Source organism: Botrytis sinoallii (assembly GCF_014898435.1).
Source record: "Botrytis sinoallii strain Bc 23 chromosome Unknown BSIN_023, whole genome shotgun sequence".
NCBI lineage: Eukaryota > Fungi > Ascomycota > Leotiomycetes > Helotiales > Sclerotiniaceae > Botrytis > Botrytis sinoallii.
The window spans coordinates 560,423-582,429 of record NW_024066050.1 but is presented as its reverse complement, the minus strand read 5'-3'; the positions used below and the strand labels follow the sequence as shown (position 1 = coordinate 582,429).

The 22,007-nt window shown below is 38.7% G+C and overlaps 8 protein-coding genes across 8 annotated transcripts; 5 read left to right on the top strand and 3 right to left on the bottom strand.

Moving 5' to 3' along the window:
* Nucleotides 1-145: 145 nt before the first annotated feature.
* On the bottom strand, nucleotides 146-2,492 carry EAF02_010039 (uncharacterized protein). The gene is made up of 3 exons (XM_038906087.1): nucleotides 2,047-2,492; nucleotides 1,606-1,991; nucleotides 146-1,555 (listed from the first exon to the last, which is right to left on the bottom strand). Exons 1-3 carry the CDS (start codon nucleotides 2,315-2,317, stop codon nucleotides 413-415), a joined length of 1,800 nt encoding a protein of 599 aa, XP_038754199.1. The 5' UTR covers nucleotides 2,318-2,492; the 3' UTR covers nucleotides 146-412.
* A 4,100-nt stretch (nucleotides 2,493-6,592) lies between these two features.
* Nucleotides 6,593-7,953, top strand: EAF02_010038 (uncharacterized protein; the record flags this gene model as incomplete). Its single annotated transcript, XM_038906086.1, has 4 exons — nucleotides 6,593-6,952; nucleotides 7,182-7,436; nucleotides 7,514-7,622; nucleotides 7,706-7,953. The coding sequence occupies 4 exons, from the start codon at nucleotides 6,593-6,595 to the stop codon at nucleotides 7,951-7,953; spliced, it is 972 nt and encodes a 323-aa protein (XP_038754198.1).
* Nucleotides 7,954-9,292: 1,339 nt separating this feature from the next.
* On the bottom strand, nucleotides 9,293-10,849 carry EAF02_010037 (uncharacterized protein; the record flags this gene model as incomplete). The annotated part of the gene is made up of 1 exon (XM_038906085.1): nucleotides 9,293-10,849. One exon carries the CDS (start codon nucleotides 10,847-10,849, stop codon nucleotides 9,293-9,295), a length of 1,557 nt encoding a protein of 518 aa, XP_038754197.1.
* Nucleotides 10,850-12,736: 1,887 nt separating this feature from the next.
* On the top strand, nucleotides 12,737-13,737 carry EAF02_010036 (uncharacterized protein; the record flags this gene model as incomplete). The annotated part of the gene is made up of 2 exons (XM_038906084.1): nucleotides 12,737-12,905; nucleotides 12,971-13,737. 2 exons carry the CDS (start codon nucleotides 12,737-12,739, stop codon nucleotides 13,633-13,635), a joined length of 834 nt encoding a protein of 277 aa, XP_038754196.1. The 3' UTR covers nucleotides 13,636-13,737.
* A 1,004-nt stretch (nucleotides 13,738-14,741) lies between these two features.
* EAF02_010035 (uncharacterized protein) lies at nucleotides 14,742-15,245 on the bottom strand (the record flags this gene model as incomplete). Its single annotated transcript, XM_038906083.1, has 1 exon — nucleotides 14,742-15,245. The coding sequence occupies one exon, from the start codon at nucleotides 15,243-15,245 to the stop codon at nucleotides 14,742-14,744; it is 504 nt and encodes a 167-aa protein (XP_038754195.1).
* A 1,562-nt stretch (nucleotides 15,246-16,807) lies between these two features.
* EAF02_010034 (uncharacterized protein) lies at nucleotides 16,808-18,307 on the top strand (the record flags this gene model as incomplete). The annotated part of the gene is made up of 4 exons (XM_038906082.1): nucleotides 16,808-16,878; nucleotides 17,132-17,286; nucleotides 17,405-18,223; nucleotides 18,288-18,307. The coding sequence occupies 4 exons, from the start codon at nucleotides 16,808-16,810 to the stop codon at nucleotides 18,305-18,307; spliced, it is 1,065 nt and encodes a 354-aa protein (XP_038754194.1).
* Nucleotides 18,308-19,364: 1,057 nt separating this feature from the next.
* On the top strand, nucleotides 19,365-19,949 carry EAF02_010033 (uncharacterized protein; the record flags this gene model as incomplete). Its single annotated transcript, XM_038906081.1, has 4 exons — nucleotides 19,365-19,568; nucleotides 19,655-19,716; nucleotides 19,787-19,849; nucleotides 19,914-19,949. The coding sequence occupies exons 1-4, from the start codon at nucleotides 19,499-19,501 to the stop codon at nucleotides 19,947-19,949; spliced, it is 231 nt and encodes a 76-aa protein (XP_038754193.1). The 5' UTR covers nucleotides 19,365-19,498.
* A 696-nt stretch (nucleotides 19,950-20,645) lies between these two features.
* On the top strand, nucleotides 20,646-21,224 carry EAF02_010032 (uncharacterized protein; the record flags this gene model as incomplete). Its single annotated transcript, XM_038906080.1, has 3 exons — nucleotides 20,646-20,684; nucleotides 20,781-20,846; nucleotides 21,000-21,224. 3 exons carry the CDS (start codon nucleotides 20,646-20,648, stop codon nucleotides 21,222-21,224), a joined length of 330 nt encoding a protein of 109 aa, XP_038754192.1.
* Nucleotides 21,225-22,007: the final 783 nt, after the last annotated feature.

Sequence of the window (22,007 nt, the reverse complement as noted above, 5' to 3'; positions counted from 1 at the left end):
ATAAATCTGTACAATTATCATATAAGCTGGGATGATGTTAATATGATTATGTGGATGTCTACTTTGGATACAAAATACATCTTCAAGATATAAAAGCAAATACAAGAATTGATCAAACTAGCACAATATAAAGTAATAATATCAAGTGAGGTTCATGAAATTTATTTCCTTAATATGCTCATAAACATAATTTCCTCCAATGATTAACTATATACATCTCGCTCAACGACATTATCATACATAATACCCGTACAGACGATGCTGCTTCCCAAACGCCAATATATGCATGCATTACTTAAATCCACTCATTTATCATCCACTGCTCTTATCCCCTTTTATTCATATCAGATTGACATATACTCATTCACCCTTCTCCTATTTAATCATTCCTAGTATGAAGCTAAGCAAATAATTAAGCGTTCATAATCTCAGGTTTGTTTTCATGAGCAGCAGCTCCTCCAGGAGCAGTCTCTGGGAACATTCTCTCATCATGTTCCAGCATTGGTCGTCCAGCCATTTCACTCTTCTTAATATCCTTTCCACCCTTGGTCAAGAACATACGATCAGTATCAACACCATTGACACCTTCAGCACCAAGTGACTTGGGGTCCCAGCTAGCGGATGTCAATGGGTTAACGTGAAGAACGTACATGGTATCAATTTCTTCCAAAGAACGATCCTTGGTCTCAATGACGAAGAAGAATACAATCCAGAAGAGAGCAAAGAGAGAACCAGCGAAAACGAGACCATAGTAATAATCGATATCGTTGGTGATGAAAGTGGTGAAGAAAGAGATGAGGAAGTTGAAGAGCCAGTTGGATGCGGTAGCGAGAGCCATACAGGAAGCTCTGTAACGGGCTGGGTATAATTCTCCGACAATAGCCCAAACCAATGGTCCCCAAGTGGTAGCGAATCCAACAATGTAGATACAGGTGAAACAGATGAGAACGGCACCAGGAGCTTTAGCATCGGCTTGTCCTTGAATCTTGAAGTGACCGACGAAGGAGTAGATCAACATACAAACGAACATCTCTGCAGCACCAACCATAAGAGCCTTTCTACGACCACAATTCTTAACAATCCAGAGACCACCAATGGTAGCAACGACGTTGACAGAACCAAGGATGATAGATGTAACATAAGAATCGGAGATACCACCAGACTTGAAAATGGTAGTACCGTAGTAAAAGAAGAAGTTGGCACCAGTCAATTGTTGACCAGCTTGAAGAACCATTCCGAGAAGTGTACGGTACAACATTCTTGGTCCAGTGAAAATTTCGTACCATGGGTGATCACCACCTTCTCTCTCGGCTGCGAGCTTAGTTTCGATTTCGAGAATTTCGGCATCGATGAGTGGGGAGTAAGGGTCGACACCATTAAGGAGAGCCATGTTTTTACGAGCTTCATCTTCACGTCCAATACGATATGCGAAACGAGGGGATTCAGGCATGAAGAGGACAGCGGTACCGAGGGTAATGGCCCAGAGTGCGGAAAGACCGTTAGGAATACGCCATTGAGCACTGTTGGTATAGGTAGAGTGAGTTCCGTAATTGATCTATTTTATGTTAGTAGGTTGTCATTTCTTTCTGAAGATATTTGACTTACCATATAAGCAGTCCAGATACCGAGAGTAATCAACAATTGATAACTGGAAACGACGGCACCACGAATATTCTTAGGCACAGACTCAGATTGGTACATAGGAACACTAGTACTCAAAGCACCAATACCCAAACCAGCAGTGAATCTTCCCATAGCAAATTGAACCCAGTGAGTAGTGGAAGTAATTTCGATAATAACACCAATAATATAAAAGAATGCGGAACTGGAGATGGTGTAACGACGACCGATTTTATCGCAGAGGTAAGAAGATCCAAGACATCCAACGAGAGTACCGGCACAGAGAATAGCGACAATGGTTCCTTGACGGACAGCAGAGAGTTCACCATTTTCACCGAATCGAGCTAAGAAATCGGACATTTGTACGAAACCTTGAGACTTGTTAGAATTTTATCACTTCGACACTATATTGGAGTGAAAACAAACCGGAAATTTGACCAGATTCATAACCAAACATGAAACCACCAATAGATGCGATAGCACCAAGAGTAATGGCCAATTTAGTAGCTGGAAGGTCATCGAGTGCTTCTTCAGGTGAGATATCATGATGTTCTGGTGCAGAACCATTCAAGGATCTAGCGACACGAGGAGTATCGGCTGGTGTGTGTGCGGCTGGTGTTCCCTCTGCACTGCTGAGGTTTTTGTCAGAGATAACCGCTGACTCTGTAGTCTCCTTCTTCTTATTGAACAACCCCATGATTGCGATTCTTTCAACTTCTTTTTGTAGAGGGAAGTTAAAAGTATTGATCAACAACTTTTTCTCAAAGGCACAATCGTATAGCCCCAGATAGAATGAGAAGTTGAAGAGTTAAAGACGCGGAGAATGGAGAGAGGGGGATATAGGGATGAAGATGGATTTATATAAAAACAAACAATCGGAAATGGCAACAGATGTGAGTGGAGTACGACTCCGTCAAAATATCTTATTAGGGGGCCCCGAGGTGATGCCTCCATGATTTAGCCCACATTCCCATCATTTTGTCATGCGGACCAGATGGAGATTGGAAAAATGACTCTAGCCCCCAAATTGGGGAAGCTAGTCAAAGAGGTCTCGAGACATTACAAGATTTTTCTTTAAGATGGAGAATGTTACCAAAAGAATGTTCGGTATTAGGTGGAGTGAAGAAAATAGAGGACCTAGTCAAAGTGTTCAAGATTAGCCATAGCTCCCCGTCCCGCTAGTCAGAACATTGTCAGTGGTCACGACTACTAGTCACGACAGAGTAGGGTATTGCTTGTACAGCATTGGGGTTTTTTTTGGAATTTAGGAAAATAGACGATTACAGACCGTGATTGGTATGATGGACAAAATGGCCGAGAGCCAATAGTTTGAATATCAAATGCGACCAAATATGAAGAAAATCGGGTCCATCTTAAAGTGACGACCGCGATAGCACCGAGTACTAAAGAAAGGAGCGTTTAATCCCTTCTTGTGGGATATATTGTGAAATTGTGAAATCTGATTGACGTATGTTTGATTCATGTTCATTTCTACGTGGCACTTTGATCCTAGATTATCCGTTTCGTATTGTTGTTGAAGCATAATGAAGAATTTCCTCACATATCATGACTTTTGAAATGCCGTCTGAGATATCAACACACAGATATGAGGTCGGAGCATTATGATGATTTGCCGTTTTCACTTGTCCCTTTTTGGACTAGGTGTGTCGATTAAGTGGATATTGAGGCTCAAGGCTTGTCCTTTCGGATACCATGATCCTCACTTCACCTTGGAACGGCTTAATTCCTGGACCCATAAAAACCAGTAAAGCCTATGAAAATTGAAGAAGAAAAACAAGGTTCCACGAGTTTGCGGCGGGAACGAAGCGGCAGTCAAGAAAGGTAAAGCCAAGCATCTATGATCCGACAAGCGAGTGAAAAAAAAAAGATTAGATTTGCATGGCATAATGATCTTGAATTGGCGCCCGTCATCCAAGACTACATCCTTTGAGAGGGCTGCTGCGTGTCATGCGTATATCGCGTGTTTCTTGATATTGTTTTGGTTTCTAGAGCCGAGCGGATGAACAGGATAGAGTAGTTTGAAGAAGAGTTTCGAAGCAGAATCCGGTTATTGAGTTTTTCCAATTAGCCATACAATTCTTTTCTCTTATCGGTAAGGTTACCTCCCGAGGACTAACCGATTGAATCGCTCATCTATTTCCCAGAATAGTACAGATATCATTCAGAAAATAAGGCGAACTTCGATTTTTTTGAATTGTTTGGTGAAACCCACATCAAAAAGGTCATATTTCGGTTTTATTTCAACGACAACCCATTCAAAACTCCACCTCGTGGATATTCTCTCGGCCATACTCTCATCTCTCAAGATCAATCATGTAACGCATAAACATGTTACCAGTATGAAATCTCCAGATAGTATACGGATACATACGTAATAATCATCAAGGAATGTATGAAATTTGGCCGAAATGTGTTGTTCGATGGAATTCTTTTCTTCTTTTTGTGGTACCACGACGACAAATGTACCACATCGTCGCCCATGGGACCTCCTCATTTTCTCCCAACTTTGGTTACTTTTACCCATGGGACACGAGAAATGGAGTATGCAGTTTGGGGTGTACACTGTACTCCGTATAATCTGGATTCTCGGGGCCCCCCCCTTTTTGATACCTTTGACGTCGATGGTGCCGTTATGCCGGTGGGTGGTAGTTCCGTAGTGGACGACAATGACGATATACATTTCGGGGTTTTGCTTCAAAGTTGATGAATGAGGAAATTCTCGGAATCACCCCACCGATGATTGATTTACATCACGTGAGATCTTCAGAACTCGAGTCATGTTTTTTGTGAAAACTTTTTCTTTTTTGCCTCCTCGTGTGAAATCAATTTGCGAATGTGTTTTGAAAATTCATTCAGATGAATTTTATACCTAGGTACCTAGTCAAAGGGAGGTCTTAACATCGAAGGAGTATCATTCGGTTATTCCATATACTTTGTTTGATATATGGTCCCAAGCTCTACGACCCGTGGACGTCTATGTACGAGAGAAATAGGCCATAGTTGATAATTAGCGAAAATATTAATGATTGAATTATTTCCTTGGAATTTTGTCAAATTCATACAAGATAATATTTCGAAAGATGATAGAAATAGACATTGTGGGATCTTATTGCCTTCATGAAATATATTTACTTTATTTGTGATTGGATTTTTGTAGAATTCAATTACACGTACAATTACTGATATCAAAGTGATCTCAGTGATCAAACCTGTCGTTATTTTTCTCCTATGAGAGCCAAGCCAACAAAGCCACACCATTGCCCTGACTATCAATCCTTAGTTGCCGTTCAAATTCCATGCTAAGATCATTAAATCGTTCTAGAAAACACCAAGAGTTTGGTTTCTTGGACCCTTGGAGTTGGCGGTGAGTTTTAGAATTTTGTATGACTTCTTGGAGTTCTTGTATTTTTTAGTGCGTATAGTTGTTTGAGTTTTTCAAAATCGAAGTCATATCACGAATAGTAAAGGAAAATAAATGAAGAATCTTAACTGATATAGAATATCCATTGGAAACATTGAGTTTTTATTACAATGTAATTTTTTCAGTAAAGTCTACGCCGAAATCATTACCATCATCATCATCATCATCTCCTCCGTTGCCTTTCTTTATTGGCATCCTCCACACTAGTAAATCTATGGGTTCTTTATCACCAAGATAAAAAATAACTATTATAACTCTTTTACATTGGTGTATACTTTCTATAAGCTTAATGGGATATTTGGATAATGTATCAATGTAGAAATGGGATAACTGACTTCCGATGTACCGTAAGAACCATTGAAAAGGGGTTCGAATAAGTATAAATATAAAGGTAACCCTTTTCTTCAACCATACACCGTAGTTTCGGCAATTGAATATGTCAATCGGTCTTAATACTTCTATCCTCATGGACTTTTGATATATATGCCCCGCTCAGAATGTATAAGTGAAGCTAATTAGGGTTATCAACCAAGCTTAAAATATATGAGTGAGTATTGTCTTGTCTGTATTTTCATAGAAGTAGAATTTCAATTACCAGTCTTCCATCGTAGGATATTGTAATTATTCGACAAGGAAATAGGCCCGTCGTAAATGGGAAACTGAACAAGACATAAAGGGACGAACACACTTCCAGGCTACGATTGAGGAGATCAATTTTTTTTAACGACAGATTCTACCAATCAATTCGGATTGGATCGAAAGTTCGATACATCTTTACGCATTTAGAAATGAATCTCATTATCTTTAATTGTAGTTGGAAGATGGTATTCAATAGATAAAAGATAATGGGTTGTGATAATTTTGTATTGATCGTTCTGCCTACAACCGAATCGCCGTCAAGGTCTTTATTTACACTTTCACTTATCTCACTCTTCTCATTCGTGTCCGCAATCAAACACTTCATCCAATGTCAATATTCGTAAGATAAAAACAATTATAGATCAAAGATGTCGGAATTATTGAGATCTTCATCAATCCCTTCTCTTTCTACTCGTTCTGCATTTTCTAGACGTCGATTTGTTACTCTTCAATTGACTGATGTTTCATTACCCAGTTCTTCATCAATACCCCCTCTATCAATTGGAACTTCAACAGCTACTTCTTTATCGGTTGGACCATTGTCAGTTGGTTCATTACCAGTTGAACTTCCACTTCCATCGATTGAAATTCCATCGATTGAAATTCCATCGATTGACCTTTCGTCAATTGACCTTTCATCTATCGACCTTTCATCTATCGACCTTTCATCTATCGACCTTTCATCTATCGATCTTTCATCTATCGACCTTTCATCAATCGAACTTCCATCAGTTGAACCCTCATCAAAAATATCTACATCAGATAGATTTCCATTTGCCGAATCTTCATTAACTACATCCTCATCACTCGAACCTCGATTACTTGAACCTGGATCATTTGGTACCCGGTTACATGGATACCCCATAGCTGGTCCAGATTACCAAGTATCAAATGGATCCAATCCTGAAGTATATCATATTGATGTCAAAAACATTCCCAAGTACCTCTCCATGTACTGTCTATAATTTGCCCGCTCTTGAATATGATGCTTCTGATATACTTGTTGTCATTGGAAAGGTGCAGGGCATGGGCAAATTTGATAGTGATACTTGCCACCATCATGCTAAAATTTGGGAGATGTGTACAACACCATCTACTCTCAAGATTTTTTCTAGAGGTACAGAAGGTGTCTTGGGTACTCATGTTACTTTAATTTTGAAATCCAAAGAACCTACTGGTCTTTGTGCAGTTATTGGAAGAACTCAAGATTTTCTTCTAGGAGAATTAGGTACATCGGATCATGCTCTCATTGTGAGTTCGTACGTTTCGACGATGGTAAATAAATTAAATGATTTCACTGGGTGTTTGGAGGATTCGGAAAATGACGTACAATGTAATATGGTTTTTATAAAATGTCCTCGAGGCTGCAATTCGGAAGAATCTAGAAGATCTCGTTATGCCTGTGCTTTCGGAGTTTGTCATGGTCTGTATGAGGTTCCATCTCATGGACTTCAAGGAGATCTTCCCAAAATAAGGGCAGAAATTAATATGGGATACTGGAGAACTTGGAGCGAAAAAAGCTTATTGTGTTCCCTCAATCGAGAGGGAAGATTGTGGTTTACTAATGATAGCTACAAATAATAGGACAACTGGTAATCTCAGAGCAATATCTACCGTCATGACTCATCCAATTGATGTCAATCCAATTCAAGAAGCTTTGAAAAAGATTAAAGATGATGGAGGAAATTTAATACAAGTTTTCGCAACAATCAATCCAATAAAAGGGGAGCCGGTGGTGTTCAATTTTCCAATGAACAAATAAATTCTGCTTTTCATTCAATGAATAATGATCCTAATATGTCAGGAGATCAGCATGTTAGAGCAGCTGTAGGAGGTCAACTTGCTGCATTGTGTGTAAATACGAATATATACGTATCCGGTGGTGGAGATGGACAAGGACCATGGGGAGGTGGAAATTTATGTTTCATTTACAAGATTGATCCACAGATTAATGAAGTACCGGTAGATTGGATGGATTTGGATATTGATTTGACTTGAATGAAGCCGAGATGAATGCTTTGGTTGTATCTGAAGGTAATAGTGGGTTGAATATTATGGCTATACCTGGAGTCGATAGTGGGCTGAATACTATGGTCATACCTGGAGTCAATGACCAGGATACTATGGTCATTCCTCAAGTTTACAATGGGCTGAATACTATAGCTGAACCCGAAGTCACTGATGGTCTAAATATCACGACTATATTTGAACTCAGTACTGAGCCAAAACGCAAGAGGTCTCGATTGGAATAAACCACAAAATCGACTTCTTTACGCATAGTTAATTGTTGTCTTGATTGTCAAAAAGAAGAAGTGGATTATGAGAGTAGTAAATAAAGGTCGGGTTGTTTTATCTCGTTGTTAGAATACTGCTTCGATTCTCAAGTAGAATAGTAAAATGAGTATTAGAGTAGAATACTGCAGAGGTGTTTTTGTGTATTATTAGAGTATTAAAATAAGTTTCAAACTGCGCCAATCTTGAATACAAAAATTCATGTGCCTCTCGGAGTTGATGAAATATTTAACTCTTCTTGTGATATGATGAGCTCGTGAGTGATGAGTCTGGCGATTGTGGAAATTGATTTTGTAATATTCATATTATACTTGTTAATCTGTAATTATTTATTCTTTATAGATTATAGAAAGATTAGAGAGTGTAGCGAAATTACGAGCTTAAGAATTGATAATAAATAATAGTTCATATTAAAGAATTAGCGAAGTCGAAAAGGGGTAACGAAATTCTTTTATGATGAGGGTTATCATTTGAAAAAACTGATAATAATAGAAAATAGAATTTAGAGAAATTTAAAATCAAATTCAAAATCGAATCAAATCTTAGGATGCAACAGATATTCTCGAAAATTACAAGAAGGCCTTTTCCTACAAGATGTTAGTCTCGTCTAATAAATATCAAAGAGGTCGAAAAGGTATTAATAATTGACAACAAAAATAAAATCTAACTTGATGCTAAAAAAGGTATATGATCCGATAATTCCAACTACCGATAGTAAAAGGTATAGATAATTCAGATGATAAAAATACGATGTAAATATCACACTCGGAATTGTAGTAGAAAATGGAAATAAATTATCACGATGATATGATACTAAAATGATAGTCCATTTAGTTACCTCACTGTTCTCTCCATCATACACCATTTCCTTTATTTTCATTCCGTATGCTTCAGGTTATGAGAAGAGTGGTAGCTCTTATATATTACGAACCTTGAGATTTTTGATTTGGGATAGAGTACGAGAGTACCTAGGTAACAACACGGAAAATCATACTCTAATTTCCCCGCATATTCACCACACGCATTACCCCACCCAGAGGATTATCATCAATCAGTAGCCCTTAAACTGAAATCTATACAATCATTCACTTCCAAGATTTACATACAAAGCATCGAAAACATGGAGAATCTTCAAGACAACAGTACTTATTCATTATCGGTATATTAATGTACAAAAGAATTATATAATCGCCATATCATACCACATCATTCATTAACCCCATCCCACCAATCGCAATAACTATCATACAAAAAAATAATTAAATTTTTCCAAATCCAATAACTTCCAAGGTGATCCATTTAACCAGCTTGGTACATGGCCAAAGCAGCCACATGTGGGTTGACATTTGACAAATTAAAAGCAGTATAAGTTTGATTTGTATCCGTCAAAGCCAAAAATATAGTACCATTAATAGCTGGATCACCCTCATATGTTGAAACATCCGGTTGAATAGTCATAGCATAATTAACACCATTTGCTGATGAAACATTCATGAGTGGTGAATATGTAACATTCAATTGGGAAACCCACATTGCCCATGATGGTGTACCTGCACTAGTGGAAGTGACATAGGAATTATTTGGTCCAATAGCTTGACCAGGATTATCCCATTGAAGGTAAACTTCACGTCCTGGGTATGAGAGAGGAATAGATCGATTTTGGGAAATAGATGCTGAACAATCAAATCCAGTGACGTTATTACCAACACATGAATCGATTGGTGCTAACTTTGAATCACTTGGTGCCGCAGGACCAAATCCAGCAGTTTCGTTGAAACCAGTTTGTGTAGCATTACGACGAGCAATGTTTGGTTGGTTGAGAATGGTAAGTTGTGGGAAGTTTTGCCAAACAAGACGCTTGGAATTGGCTGGACATGAAGAAATATATGGTGCGAGAAGAGTCCACGCCCATGATTGTGGAATACCGGTTTCGAACCAAACTGGCATAGGGAAGAGACCAGCAAATTGACGAAAGATCATTTGTTGACGAGCTTCAGTTGCAATTGATTGATCGAGAAGTTGTGCAACTTCACGTGAATCAAGATGAGCTTGGAAACCCCACACTCCAGATTCTCCATATCTAGTAAGCTTTTGAGTAAAGTCAAATGCTTCAGTAACGGTAGTGAAAGGATAATTATATGTGCATTGTGGTGTTGCTCCACCTGGTCCTCCAAGTAAATTAGAAAGCAAAGTAGCATGACCTGATTCTTGATCTGCCATAAATTCAATGAGGAATCTATCGCTTGGTGTGAGACCAGCAGCCGTAAATTCTTCTTCGGAAAACGTAGCAAGAATGTTATGGAAGAGATCGAGTTCAATCCACTCTTGGTAGAGACCCAAAAGAATTGATTGGTAATCAAAATCAGATTGAACACGATAAACTGGCTCAGTGCCATTAGTTCCAAGACCACCAGCTGGTTGGTATGGAACTGGTTGTGGTTCGTGAAGTGTACCATCAGGTACATATGTCGTTTCTGCTTTCCTAGCTGGCAAGATTGGTACCTCACTGGCTAATGCGATGGTACTTAAAGCTCCAGTGGTGGTAGGTGTACCACTGTATGGACCATGACTTGTAACACCTGTAACTTCAGGACTGATAACTGGTGGGACTGGAGCAGTAGCACCTGGAATTTCTGATGCTGGAATTCCTGCAATTGAAGCGACTGATGAAACTGCTTCGCTATTTACAGATGGTTGTTGATTGTAGGAATAGATACCGAATGGTGAGGCAGAACCGGAAGCTGCTGGAGAACCTGTGGCAGCTTGGATTTGACCATCATTGATTTGACTGATAGAAGCTGGAATAGCCGCGACCGCTACAATGAAGCTAGCGGTGATGCTTGCCTGATAAAACATTTTTAAAAGTTCAATGTAAATGAACAAGTAAATGGCAAGAAATTGTTGATTGAATTAAAGAAAAATTGAATGAAGATAAGTGATTGATATAGAAATTCGATTGCCACGGGAAAGCTAAGGAGCTTCATGACGCTTGTCATAGAAAGCTCTCGTGGAACTATGAAGTAATGAAAAATAATAAATATACCCTTAGCGTATCAAAATTATAATTATTGATTGGTTCCAAGAAAAGCAGTTTTCATAAATCGTGGAAAATAATATCAAATCCTCAATGTCATCCTTTACGTCAACATATTAAATGGGGAAAAGCTGGAGAAAGCGGTTTGGTACATGCGATAGTACGCAACCGGTGGGAAGCTATATCGGTATCGGTATTTAAATCTTGGTTATGGGAAGAGACCTTGAAATGTGGAATGTATCGGGATTAAAGATTGTGTAAGAATGATTCGATTGATTGATTGATGATTGATTGATTGATGAAGGAACTTTACTCCGCCCTTGACAGTCAAGGGGGCAATTGACTGGTTGCACCAGGAACCAGGAACGGTCAATAAAGCCTTTCGAGGAGTAAATGTTCCGTCTATATAAAATATTAGCAAAGAGATTCAGTCGATCCAAAATTCCATATCAAAAAATGGAGGGACATAGATGGAGAGATTCGCCTCAAGTTGTGTGAGTATCGGGAAAGCTATCATACTCCATTCGGCGAAGAAAGCTAAGAAAGTTAGAATTCGCGATTTGATATTAACGTCATAGCTACCCGTATTATTTCATCTCGAGTTTAGCTACTCGAGCTCTGATAAACTTTTATTAGTGATTCTATGAGAGTGTATTTAAGACTCAAGTGCTTCCGTTATGCCCGTGGGTTGCAATATTCCACTGTCTCGATTAATAATTAACCCCAGAATCTTCATTCTATTTTGGACCTAACGGCAGTGTGATAGATAGTGTCGAATTAGTTTCCTTTATCTATCAAAGCACCTTCATCTATCAAAGCACTTCATCTATCAAAACACCTTCATCTATCAAAAATACCTTCATCTATCAAATAAATCATAAAGCTAGATCCCTCATCGAGATACTACTAGATATTTTCGTATCATATCGCGCTAATTGGTGACATATCGATTCTCGTTTTCGGATCTGACATTTCTCTCTATTGATACGTACTCGGATCAAAATTTCTGTGTATGAATTGTTATGAGTTCTCAATACAAGCCAGTCCAGAGCCAGTGAGCCAGTCTCTAGCAAGTATAAATTTCATTGAAAGTACTCGAGTAGATTGATCTGGCGAATTCCGAACTTCGAATTTTGTCCGATGTTATAAATTTATGATGAGATGAAATTACCCCTTGTAGATGATCAGCACAGGGAATTCAAATCTGGTTTTATCAAATCCCATTTATTTAATAAATGCCATAACATCAGCCGAATTTATGGTCGATGACGCTTTGAAGTGATTGCCTCCCAAGTACCTATTGAAAGGAAATCATAGCCGATAAAGCTGCTTTCTTGGAGATCTGCAAAAGACTGTGCAAAAGACTTGACCATGGAGGGAAGAAATATTGTTACCGCGCCGGAGGTATTACTCTCGATTTAAAGAATAAGGAGTTGGATAGCGAAGAATAAAAAGAACGTCGTCAATGGTGACTTGGGAATGAATAGAGATTTTTGAAGTTGTATTCGTGATGAATATTACCCTTCGTATTCGTAAGTCCTAGCGTACTGAATTGCTTTTGTGAGATGAATATACTAACACGTGACTAGGTAGGTAATCTAGGTGGTGGTGGTGATGGAAAGCTCGAGACTCGAGAAGCCGCTTTAAACCGAAGATGACCCGTCCCCATCATTAGAGTCAAGCATGAGACGACGATAATATTAATTTCTATGAACATCTCATCATTTCCATTCCCATTTCCACTTCCACTTCCATTTCCACTCCCAAAATATACCAATTTTCTCATATACTACATGAGATTAACTTCAAATCTTCTTTTTCGTCCTTCACTCCTCAAAATGGCACTTCATCCTCCACCAAATAACTCCAAACTCATTTGTAAGTTTTACCAAAACCCCTCCATAATTACCTACCCACATATCTAATCAAGAGTCATACCACAGTCGCACCCGCCAACGATAAAACCAATGCCCAAGCAGATCAATTCGTAAAAGGTGCACTCGATCGTAAAGATCTCGATTCCAATCCTCTCACACAATTTCATTCCTGGTTTTCCCACGCACAAAAAAATGGTGTTTACCATCCAGAAACCGTTTGTCTATCAACTGCCAATTTACCTTCCGGTCGAGTATCAGCACGTATGGTATACTTGAAAGAATTAGATGCCAAAGGAGGATTTGTTATATATAGCAATTGGGGAACAAGTAAAAAAGCGAAAGATATTGCGGAAAATAAATGGGCAAGTCTTACATTTTGGTGGCAAGAATTAGAAAGACAGGTTAGAGTTGAGGGAAAGGTAGAGAGGTTACCTGATGAGGAAAGTCAAGTTTATTATGATTTAAGGGCGAGGGGTAGTAGGATTGGTGCTTGGGCTAGTCCGCAGAGTCAGGTATTGAAGGGGAGAGAGGAATTGGAAGAGAGAGTTAAAGAGGTTGAAAAGAGATTTGAGGGTCAGGAAAAGATACCAGTACCGGAATTTTGGGGAGGGTTAAGAATTATACCGGAAATGGTAGAATTTTGGCAAGGGAGAGATAGTAGGTTACATGATCGATTTCAATATGAGAAGAAAGAGGATGGAGAATGGGATATTCAAAGGTTAAGTCCATGAGTAAGGGGGAAATCAGACATGTAAAAATAAGATTTGTACAACACAACTCAATTGATATATCATATACTGATGATACTGTGCTGACTATACTGCGTAGAAAACTTTAGAATGATTCTATAATGATTGCATGTTTTTATTTTTCTCTTCTCCTTTTTGAAATTTGGGCAAAATATAGTATCATCGTTCATTTCCACAGAAAGTTCTGTGAATAATATCAAACATTACCTAGTACTCCCTTTGAATGTTCACGTCATCGCTTGCATGCTGAGAATTTAAAATATTATTACAACATAACAAAATTCAATTCCGGTTCTGTCACATACGACCATAGACTGAAGAGAATTGGGCATCCCGTCCGCTCTGCCATACACAAGCTTCAGATCGGTGGATTAGTAGTTGGGTGGGTGACCACCAGCGAATCCCCACTGTTGTATGTATTTTTTATTTCTTTTTGTCATTTCATATAATACTACATTTTTATTCATTAATCGTTTTCATTATGGGGCAAGCCCCCAGACCCCCATAGCTCGCTGCGCTCGAGTTTATATATCATGAAGTTGAAGATTGAATTGATCATGGTTTTTGATTTCCAGAGGTTGTATCAGTATGTGAGATGTGAATATACTTGTCATGGAAAATAAATAATCTTTTGTCTCCTAAGATGATGACATTTATGTAAATATCCAGACAATTTCATCAATCGTTTCGAATACCTCATGTCTAGAGGTGGTGGGTAGATTTAATCATGTGATTACATTATCTCCGTTCCCGTTCTGTATACGGACTTTTGGTTGAAGTTGGTGTATGGTAGATTCAGAATTGGGTATGTCGACTGCCATCGACTCTGCCATCAACTTTAGGTAGTAGAGAAATTCTTTTTTACTTATCATCCTCACTTCCAATGAATCAGAAAAAGACCTTCAAAATGAGGAATACAATGATCAATTCTTCATGACTGATCTTCCTAATATCCCTTCAACTACTTCCTCCTCAAATTCAGAGCTTGAATCAACTATCAAGCAGATTTGAGAACAATAGAACAATAGAACATCCAAGAAACATTCAAAGATAATTGCATCATCTCAGACCTGTCAAATCTCACAATTTTATACTTCAAATTCCACCCCTTCACTTTCATAATCCTCTCTCAAAACATTGGCTTCTGTCTTCTTTGCTTCTTCCCTATCCCCAACCAAAACATGCATCCAATAACCCTTTGATTTCACCACATACTTCTCTCCACTCTTCAATACAACTTCAGGAGCTTTTATCTCAATCTCCCTTGTTTCTTCAGCTCCCGCAGCGATAGTAATTATATCATCATCCGAAAATACACCTTCTCGTGGCATCTTTCGATTAAGTTTTAAACCCAAACATGGAGCCAAATCTCCCGTGTCCAAAGATTTAAATTCAAAAATTCCCATAGGAACCGCTCGTAGGTCAAAAGGAGTAGACCATCTGAGAAAGGATACCGCTTTATCTGATGGGTTACTTAGTGTAACTTTCAACTTGATGATGGGTGAATTTTGTGGCTCGCTGTCGATGGTAGTAATATCCGAAATTGATATTTGAATGGGAACATCGTGTTGATTTGTCGAGGGTGATTCCATTTTGATGAATAAGCCGCAAAGTATAAGAGCGACAAGTATAATGATAAGCTTTGGATTGATTGGGAATCTACGATGAGATGGAGAAATCGGATATTGTTCACGACGATGTAACATTTCGCAAAATTTCTTTTTCCGCAAGTATGAGAAACGAGATCCTCAAACAAATGAAGAATTGTCTCTTTGTTTGGCAAAAGCAAAGATAGACTATCTCAATATAGAAGGTCGGATATTAAAGTGTGGGGTTGTTCCCGCATCCGCCACAACTTTATCCGAACGGCAGTTTTCTTATCAAGATCAAGAGTGATCAATGTAGATGTTGTGCATTTCGGAATGATTTATTGATTATTGTCCATTTGAAGTGGATTTTTCTTCTTGTTTAGTGACAAGTGAGGGACCATAATTTATAAGAACGCGGACGGATGAGGAAACTCGAGATCCGGATAAATGACTAAATTTCTTCATCACGAGGATACATTATCAATACGTTGAAATCTCAACTCCGAGTACCTCAAATACTCGAAAACTTGACTCTCCATTGGTTTACCCATCTTTGTTCTCTCCTATCCTTGAATACTCTCGGGCGTTGGAAATTCATTAATACATCGTCGCTCAATAATCAACACTTCGATTGAGGATCATGTCTCTTTTTAGAAGGTGAAATTAAGCCAGCAAATATATAAAGACACCCGCCAAGCCCATTTCTTCATTGAAGCCAAGATACACATTGTCTTGGTCTCCTTGGTCTCCTTGGTCTTTTCAATTATTTGGTAGTGAATGGTAAATCTATTGCCAAAAGTAGGTATTCAAAAGTTCAACTCCCGATGCCTAATACCTCAACTTCACTTGGCACTCGAGTGTTACTTCAACGTTCTCTAATGAAACTGCATAATCTTACAAGATAATGATAGAAAACTTGTTGATCGATTTCAAACTGCTTGGCTGCAGTACTCCAAGCGCCCGCATATCACCAAAAGCTTCTAACATAGGATATCTTGGCCTCATATCTATCAATCACTTTCTATAGCTTCCTATCTCGGTTAAAAAGTTCATCCATTTTGACAACAACGACCATTTGATTCACGATACTTGAACTAACTAATCATAACTTTGAAAAATACTTCCAATCATTCAATGTAATGACATTGTATTCGGAGTTAATCACATGGATTATGAGTGGAATTACATTCTTCATTCTCACAGGGGAGATTAAACAAGTCAGTGTAGTTCACCGATGAGGCAGGCAGATTCGAATTTCGGCCGAGAAATTATGTGAAATGACGATCTATTGAAGACAATGAATGAAGTATTCTTATCAGTTACTCCTACCTTCCATTTATGACTACAAAAATCTATGTACCGTATTTTGCGACGTGAGAAGTCTTCCGAATTCAAAAGTTTGAAAGAGAACGACAGTTACCTAGGTAGTCTTGGAAGTATCTATATATGAAGAGTCAATTCCCTTCAATTTTAAGTATCTCATCATCTTCAGCAACTCAAGTCTCTGAATAGATAGCATCATTTACCATCTTCTCATCTCTTCTCATCCATATATTCAATTCAATATGCGAACTTTCTCCAAGATTTTGGCAATTGCCAGTTTGGCTGCCGTTGCCAACTCTGCGGCTGTAAAGAGGCAAGTTATTTTGATTTTTATTTTCCAATTCCATTCTCTGGATTTCTATTCTCTGGATTCCCATTCAGCCATGAGTGGTCATAATTCGAATTCATGTGCAATTTGATCTCTTTGGAGCATTTCGTTTGGGGCGATTCACCTCACTTGTGATGAAAATTCAAAACTTCAAAATGCTACATCTCAGACATTTAAATTCCTCAAAAATTCCTAGTCTTCAATTTACCATGGAAATCTCAAACTAATAATTTTCTAGGGATAACAATGTCCTTAAAGTCACTTTGGTTGCTGGTGAAAATGCTTTAGTTCATGCTTCTGTCAAGAATGTTGGAACTGAAGACTTGAACCTTTTGAGTTATGGAACTCTCTTCGATACTGCTCCAGTTCAAAAGGTCAATGTTTTTGAAGGCGGTGAGTTTCAATTACTCTTTACTATCCAAAATTATTCAAAATTATTCAAAATTCAATTCGGATAATTCTCAATATTCCATGTCTCATATCCTAAAAATCAATAACTAATATAAAATAGAAACTGCCGTTCCATTCAAAGGAGTTCTTCGTTCAATTCAACGTACAGACTTGGCTCCAGAGGTTTTCCACACTCTTGCAGCAGGTGAAACCTTTGAGACTACATTCAACGCAGCTGAAGTTCACGATCTTTCTACCTCAACCTACACTTTTGTAGCTGAAGGTGCCATTCCATTTGCCAAAGCTGGATCCACCGAAATTAGTGATTCCATCATCTTCAAATCCAATGCCATCTCTGTTTCCGTCGATGGTGAAGCCGCTAAATCCGTCGCAAAGGCTATCCCATCCTCTATTGATCGTAGAACTGTTCTTCAATCCGGTTGTTCCACTTCTCAAAGATCTCAAACCACTCAAGCACTTTCCTACTGTGCTTCTCTCGCCAAAGCAGCTTCTACTGCCGCTTCTTCAGGTTCCTCTACCAAGTTCAGTGAATACTTCAAAACAACCTCAGCCAGTACTCGTTCCGTCGTAGCAGCTCGTCTTAACGCTGTTGCTTCCCAATGTAGTTCCATCACCTCTGGTGCTACAAAATATTACTGCACTGATGTATACGGATACTGTGAATCCAACGTTCTCGCCTACACCATCCCATCCACCAACGAAATTGTCAACTGTCCTATCTATTACTCTGCTCTTCCAGCACTTTCAGGCACTTGCCACGCACAAGATAGAGCTACAACCACTTTACATGAGATGACTCACGCACCTGCTACTTACAGTCCAGGAACTGCTGATAATGGTTATGGATATGCAGCTGCTACTGCTTTGACCAGTGCAAGAGCTGTTTTGAACGCTGATAGTTACGCTCTTTATGCTAATGGTATGTTTTTATTTTATATTTTTGTGAAAATATTCTTTTGAGTTGTTCCTAATTATTAAAATAGCTATCTATGTCGGATGTTAAATCAGAAATGATATTAATATCTTTAATGGCTTTGATATTCAAAAGACCGTCTAAATATCAAGCTGTTATTTTTTATGATGGATGTGATGATGATTCCGACAAATTTTCTTGTTGGTAATTGGAATGGAGATATGAGCGTATACATATATTCTAGCCTTAGTTAAATTATATACCTCATTCGTTAACAAATACTTTGATTTATTCTTTAAAAATCCTTGCTTTTTCAATCACTATATATTATTTACAAATCATAATGTGTAGATACGATTGAGATACGATTGAAACTCTACAACCTGTCAGCTCAGGTATGACAATTTATCAAGTCAAGGTACGATTTAATCGGGTACTCCGACCCCACTCGGCACTATGTATACTTTCGTCAATCAAGGAGACAAGCGAGGAGAGATAAAGTACTTGTATCAAAATAAGTCTGGGGGACTTGTATTGTAAGCTATATTTCAATTTCAATTTCAAATGAAATTGAGTATGATATCTTGAATTTCTCGTTCGATAAAAATCCATTGCCGTTACCCTCAACGTTTCATCACATCTTTGAAGTCTTAAGTGTGAGTATGTATGATCACGTGTTCATCAGATCATGATAGAAGTAGCACATGACTACTCAATAACCACCTTCGTTACCACTGAGTATTGCTCTGAGAGTACCATATCTTTTGGTGCGAGCTGAATCCATCAATAGTAATTGGAATCCATAGCCTCAATTATCACTTCGAACTATTTATCCCATCTCAACTACTCAACCTTACAACCAGTTAACCTCCTCATTTCTCCATCCCACAACATCAATCCTGTTGTATTGCCTTCATTCGTAGGTTTCTTATGCAGTGAACTCAATTGTGGATCATTCACTTAGAATATATATATTTCATGGCTATCTACATATGCATAGCGAGGCTTAGTGTAATTGAACACGGTATTTTATATACAAATATATCGAATCACTTCATAGTGGAACATTAAATCATGACTTACCCCGCATCAGGGTCTATTGAATTTTCACTCATTCAAACATGCGATTATTCTTCTCTCAATTAATTTTCTCTCAAGTTTTCTCGTCATATATAAATGTATATATATCAGACTGTATAATCTTCAGAACATTTCTTAATTCCAAGATTACCTCCGCAAAGACTAAAGTGCAACCAACTATCAACAATCTCAAAGTTCAAAATGACATGCGCTATGGATAAATGCTATAAGTACCGGGTTCGGGCCCGGGGAAGTCTCTACTGTGAAGCACGTAAGTCTATCAAAAATCCTCAAATGGTATTTGCCCTTTGTGCAGATATGAATTCTATGAGTTTTAATTATTAACATTTGGAATAGATGAATGTAAAGTACCCAAGTGCCATACTATCATTTTAATGGGAGTAAATACTGTATTGGACGTAAGTGTGTCATTTTGGGTCTTTACCCTGATATATTCTTTTGATATCCACATGTTTGCCCATGGAATAGATAAATGCAAACATCAACATTGTAACCATGGAAAGAACATCAATTCTCACTATTGCCGTGCACGTAAGTGATGATTCCTGTTTTTATGTTGGAATGCAATGATAGAATACTGATATATTCCCTCCAGATTCCACATGCATTACACACGGCTGCAATTACTTGAGAGTTGGCAGCGCGGCAGCTTGTATCGCACACAAATGTCATGATCCTTCATGTCTGAATGCACGATTCGATCTCTCGAAATTTTGTGTTGGCCATAAATGCCATTCCAATGGATGCTTGAGGAAAAGGTGTTCAGCAAATCACGTATACTGCGACCTTCATAAATGCGCCCGTGACTCACATTGTCCAAAGTTGAAGGAATTAAATGGTGGGAGAATATATTGTCTAAATCACAATTGCTCTATATCCGGGTGTTTGTCACATATAATTGAAGGAACAAATCTTTGTGAAGATCATGGTCGTATGAATTAGGTATGAGAATTTACTATTATTGATAAATTAATGACAAAATCTCTAGGTAATCTCAATTATATAGCCATCCATCACCATGAAATGAATACATTATTCTCTCTACATATTCACTCCCAAATCCTCAAGTAATTTAAAATCTACCCCGCGCCAAAGCCATAATAATTTCTTTCTTCATTTTAATCAAGACTTGATCATTCTAATATTTTCTTACATCACCCATGGACATCACCTCACCTCACTTACCCATCAATTCCATCCTTTAAAAGGATCAAGAATCAAGACTTCCCCGACTACCCTTCTCTCCCTCCAAAAAATCAACAACCACCTCAACCACCTCAATTCAACATGCCTTGTCACTGGCAACCTCGCGGAGAAAGACGATGTAATGGACCCAAAGAACCTGGAACCATTTTCTGCGATGAACGTAAGTATATTTCCTATCTATGAATCTATTTATTCATCTATCTTTCTCCAATACCAATCTTTCTTCAATACCAATCCATAATAACCATCTCAATAGATTTATGTCACAACGAAAAATGTCCCGAGCCAATCCTCAGTTACGATACATGGTGGTGTGAAAAACGTATGTAAAGTATTTCCTAACCCCTTCCTTTCCTTCAATACCTGTTCTTCAATTCCTGTTCTTCAATTCCCCATCCTCAATTCCTCATCCCCATCCCATCCCATCCTCAATCCCCCAAACAAAACAAAAAAAAACTAACCCCTCCCCCACCAGACTCCCCCTGCCCCATCAAATCCTGCACCACCCCCCGCTACCACTCCACCGGCACCTGCCGCACGCACGCCTGCCAATTCCCCAAATGTCCCTTTCCGCAATACCTCCCCTCTTCCTACTGCAGCGGGCACAAATGCCACGTGGACAATTGTCTGCGCATGCGCACGCCCACGAATCGTTTTTGCGATCGCCACGAGTGTACCAAGGCAAACTGTTGGAAGTTGAAGGAGATGGTGGGGGGGACCGTGTATTGTGCCGCGCATACGTGTCGGACGCCGGGGTGTTTGGAGGGGAAGGAGGGGGAGGAGGTGGAGGTTTGTGAGGGGCATGGGAGGGGGATGGAGAGGGGTGGGGGGAAGTGGTAGATTGGTGGGAGGGGGAGGGGAGGGGGATGATTGGTGGGGGGAGGGGGTTGCAGGAGAGTAGGGGATTTTTTGATGATGATGATGATAATGATGATGTGAATTGGGGATTGGATTGGATAGAATTGGGATTTATTACCTTTATAAAGGCGATATACATATTTGAGAGTAATGAGAGAGAGAGAGAGGAACCAGCACTCAGAACTCAGAAACCAGAACCAGAAAACAAAAACTCGAGGCAGGCACTCATAGCAAAGAAACTTTTCAATTGTCAATTAAAAATATCCACAGAATTCTAGAATTCCACTCCACATAAAAAAGAGAATACATCCAAGGAACTACTAGAAATGAATGCATTTAATGACATGATATGACATCCATGTCATGGAAGATATCACAGTACACCCAACAGTAGAACACGAAATAAAAGAAAAATCCACACAATAATTTAGTATCAAAAATCCAGTCGAGATCTATTCTTCGTCCTTTCATTCCCTCATATAAGCATCTACCTATAATAATCCTCCAGATCGAATAGCTTGCGCTTCTAACTTCATGTGAATCATGTGAATCATTTGAGATCTAATGACTCGCATCTTCCTTACCACAATCCCAATCAATTCAAACCTAATTCAATCCTACTAAA

Excerpts from the sequence above, each read along its gene's own strand:
- EAF02_010039 (XM_038906087.1), bottom strand. The coding sequence starts at position 2,317 with ATGGGGTTGTTCAATAAGAAGAAGGAGACTACAGAGTCAGCGGTTATC. Across the intron at positions 1,992-2,046 it reads TGAATCTGGTCAAATTTCCG|GTTTCGTACAAATGTCCGAT; the intron begins GTTTGTTTTCAC and ends ACAAGTCTCAAG. Across the intron at positions 1,556-1,605 it reads GTATCTGGACTGCTTATATG|ATCAATTACGGAACTCACTC; the intron begins GTAAGTCAAATA and ends AACATAAAATAG.